This window comes from Kogia breviceps, chromosome 8 (assembly GCF_026419965.1).
Source record: "Kogia breviceps isolate mKogBre1 chromosome 8, mKogBre1 haplotype 1, whole genome shotgun sequence".
NCBI classification, from domain to species: Eukaryota; Metazoa; Chordata; class Mammalia; order Artiodactyla; family Physeteridae; genus Kogia; species Kogia breviceps.
Genome location: NC_081317.1, coordinates 6,784,468 through 6,788,543, shown reverse-complemented (window position 1 = coordinate 6,788,543; position 4,076 = coordinate 6,784,468). Strand labels below are relative to the sequence as shown.

The window sequence follows — 4,076 nt, the reverse complement described above, 5'->3', positions numbered from 1 at the left end:
GGTTCCCGTGGGGGGCAGGCCCCTCTAGGGAGGGGGGCCCGGGAAGCGCGCAGCGCCGGCTTCTTCCCCAGCAACCAGCACCACACCCCCATTCCGCTCCCACCCACGGCCCTGCGGTTGTGGGCAGATCCTGCCCTCCCAGGCCCGGGAGAGCTGGGGTTTGCCGGAGGGTAGGGGTCTCTCCTCACCACCCTCTATCCTCCCCTCCACCTCCAGGTCGACCTGAAAACAAGGCACCGCCATCCTCTATAATCGACTTTTTATTAAGATTATAAATTTAAACAAATCTGAACAGTTTTACCCGGTGATATACAATTCAGTATGCACAAAAATACAGGGGAATGAGGGAGAAGGGCCAAGAAAGGAAGGGTTGGCAACTTGTTTCGGAGTTCACACGGTGCTGATGATAGAGAACCAGAGGGGCTGCAGACCAACCCCACCTTTTTACAACAAAAGGCTTTAAATTAAACAAGATCTATCGACCTGAAGACACAGGACGGGGTTGTCACAGGCTCGAACAATGCTGGTTTCATGAAATGCAACCGAAGGCTGAACCAGGACAGTGCAACTTAGAAGCACACACACAAACACCACATCTGACCAGGAACTTAGTGAAAAGTCTCCAACGCAGTCGGCGGTCCCGGCCCCTCCCTCCCTCGGGGCCGCCGGAGATCCAGGAGAAGGAATCGACTTCCTTTTTTGTTTAGTGAGGACCGCAGTGCTGGGCATGATGGGAAATGTAGTCGGCTGTGCCCGCCCCCCACCCCTTCCCCAAACAGTGTCCGAGAGTGTCGGGGTGTCGGGCGCCACCCCCGAGTCTGGAAGACGGGTGGAGGAGGGGAGGAGAACAGAGCCAGAGGGGCGGGGAGAGGAGGGGTTCAAGACACCCGCCCCGCGAAGAAAAGAAAAAAAAAGTTGAAGTGTTTTCATTTCTGCCTTCTCATTTTGAGAACTTTGGAGGCCGCCCCCAGAGAGGAAATGTGACCCAAACGTCCCTTTCGGAGATAGAGTTTGCCTTTGTTTTTGCTCAGGATTTCACAAGACCCATTCCTCACCCCACGGAGGGACTCGGGAGAACGGAGCGCCGGGCTTCCTAGGTCTGACAACTGATTGGAATCGGAGCCCCGGGCCCTCCTGCGCTGCGCCCCCAGCGCGCCCCGGCGGTCCGGGCGCCCTGCCTCGCCCCCGGCTGCCCGGCACCTCCGCTGGGCAGCAGCCCTTCCTCACGTGGCTGGCTCCTCTCTAAACACCACTGCAATCACTACAATAAAAAGAAAAAAAAGAGTAGGAGAAACACAAAGCATACTTAAATAGGCGCTTTTTCTCTCTGCAAAAATAAAGTCCAAGATCTTAGATTTCTTTTTCTTTTATTTTACAATTTATAAAACATCAGCCATCTCCCTCTGCTCGCCCCCAGCTCAGCCCCGAGTGGCCGGGCGCCCGTTCGTTCCCTCCGCTCGCCCCTTGGCCGAGTCTTTGTCTGGCCCCAGCCCCGCGGGGCCCCGGGTCCCCGTGCCCTCGGGGGTCCCTAGAAGGCGACAATGGCTCGAGTCCAGGCGCCGAGGCTGGCGAGCGCCTGCTTGGCGCACAGCTGCCCGTTGAGCGGCGGCGGCTGCTCAGAGGAGTCCGGCTGTCGGCTCACTAGCCCGGAGAAGCCCGAGCCAAAGATGGAGATCAAGTTTGAGATGTTGGACGCGTCCGGGGACGAGTCCGGGCAGAAGTCCTCGAAGCGGGCGCGCTTGCAGGGGGCGAACGGGACGCCCCCGGGGGGCTCGGCCCCCAGGTCGCCCGCGTCCTCGTCGTCGTCGTCCTCCTCCTCCTGGCCTGGGTAATACTTGCGCTTGCAGCCGGCGGCGGACGCCAGGCCGGGTCCCGGGGCGCCCTGGCCACAGCAGGGGCAGTGGGCGGAGGCGCAGCAGTCCTGGTGCAAGTAGCCGTTCTCTACCGTGGTCACCACGTGAGTGTCCAGGTCCAGCACGGTGGTCTGGCTGCTGCAGTGCACGCCGAAGTCCGAGGGGGCCGGGTACGCGCCCCGGTAGAAGCCGGGGGAGGAGGCGGGGGCCGGGGAGGCGGGCGGGGAGGCGGCGGTAGCCGCCTGAGGGGCGGCCCCTGGGGGCGCGGAGGGCGCGGAGCAGGCGGCCGAGGCGCGAGGGTCCCGCGGGCAGAGCGCGGCGGGCGCGGGCGGCGGCAGCGGCGCAGGACCCGGCTGCAGCGGCTCCAAGGGCTGCCCGCGGTGGGGCGCGCCGTGCGGCGGCTGGAGCGCGGCGCACCCGGGCAGCTCCGAGAGCGCCCCCGCGCCGCCCGCGGGCGCCCCGGCCGCCGCCGCCGCGCAGCCCCTGGGCGCCGGGTGCTGGTGCTGGTGCAGCTGCTGCTGGAGGTGCAGCTGGTGGAGCTGGTGGAGCTGGTGCAGCTGGTGCCGGGCGACAGGTTCGCGCGCCTCCGCGTCTCCGCCGCCGCCAAGTTGGAGCGGGCCGAAGTCGGCCGCGCTGGCCGGCATGCCCGGCGCCGCGTACGCGAGGTGCTGGTGCTGGTGGTGGGGCGGCTGCTGCTGTTGCTGCTGCTGCTGGCGCCGGTAGAGCTCGGCGTAGCGCTCGCTCAGGTAGAGCTGGCGCGCGTTGCGGAGCACGTAGGACACCAGGAGGTTCTTGTGCAGCTTGATGCCGCCGCGCTGGGTCCGGGAGCTGTGGATCTTGCGCAGGGAGATGCTGATCAGGCTCTGGGCGTCCAGGGCGCACTCCATGCTCCCGCGGAGACGGCGGCGGCGGAGCAGCCGCGACCGCTGCTGCTGCTAATGCTGCTGCTGTTTCGGCCTCCAGCCGGCCTCCGGGACGCGCTGGTCAGGGGAAACGAAGCCCGGGTCAGCGGGTCGGCTGCGCTCCGAGAGGAGCCGCCACCATGCGCTGCGCGCCACCCGCGGGCTCGCGCTCCCCAGACGGCGCCAAAGCAATGGGTCTCGGCCGGCCCCGGCCCCAGCTATTTAGCCGGGCGTCCGGGCCCCGCCCCACACCGGATGAGCCAATAAGAGTGCCCACAACCTCCCGAGTGACAGTCGCTACCCGCCCCGGGGCCACTAGACCGGCCAATCAGACCAAGGCGGTTCCTTTGTGCTATTCAAATACCGAACGGACCCCGGGCCTCCAACGCCGCCGCTGCCTCGAATGTTCTCCTGTGGCCGCGGCGCCGCGCGGGACTCGGAGCCACCGAGGCCGCTGTCTGCGACATGGGTCGCCTCGCAGCCGCCACGTTGGAGCCCGCGGCCGCCCTCGGCCTAGTTCCTGAGAGTCGGGGGTCGGCTCACCTGCGTGCTGCTGCTACGGCTCCTCCCCCTTCCGCACGGCTGGGCCTCACCTGCGGCAGGTGAGCGCGGCTCCCACTCCCGGCCACGCGGCACCTCCTTTCTTACCTACCGCCCCCGGGTGACCCGCGGGACGCAAGGCTTTTGCAAGAGCCTAGTGGGGCCGCCGGCTTGACCTTTGGGGACCCCTCAGGAGAAAGAGATTTCGAGGTACCCCTCAGCCGCCGAGTATGTTGGGCCTGACTCCTTGACTTTTTGGCTGAGGAGATTCAGAGAACACATGGGGAAGCGGCGGCCTCCCCATTTGTCTGACGGGAGAAACCAAAACATGGTGAATTTTGGTCTCCTCTGATAGAGGAGGCTTGGAGGCGTGCCCCTCGCAAACCGCTGAGGTCTAAAGGCGTTCTGAGAGCTGACCTCCAGTGTCCTAATCACCGGTTCTGTAACCTTTCCTTGCCTTCCTAACTAATAACAATGACAATAGGGACTGTTATTCAGTGCCTAGGCCGGGGCAGGCCCTGCCAGAAGCGCCCTGACTCCGTCTCTGGGACTTCAGGCAGAGCGGGGGCCTGAGTCGCTGAGCAGTGGGGTGACTCGTGGGGGAATCCCACAGCCCCTAAGGGGCAGGGCTCGGATGTGTACCAAGACTGTGAGCTCCAGACGGGAGGCGAATACCAAGGGCCGAGGAGCTCGCCCACTTAACTTTTGTTGACACTTTTGTTTTCCTTCTAGTCCTGAACCATTGAGGGGCCACCTCCTCCCAGCTGGGGCCTGATATGGT

At 64.6% G+C, this 4,076-nt stretch overlaps 1 protein-coding gene across 1 annotated transcript; it reads right to left on the bottom strand.

Annotated features, from left to right (window-relative positions):
• Positions 1 to 1,350: 1,350 nt before the first annotated feature.
• Positions 1,351 to 2,842, bottom strand: IER5L (immediate early response 5 like). The gene has a single exon (XM_059072008.2). It carries the CDS (start codon positions 2,738 to 2,740, stop codon positions 1,529 to 1,531), a length of 1,212 nt encoding a protein of 403 aa, XP_058927991.1. The 5' UTR covers positions 2,741 to 2,842; the 3' UTR covers positions 1,351 to 1,528.
• Positions 2,843 to 4,076: the final 1,234 nt, after the last annotated feature.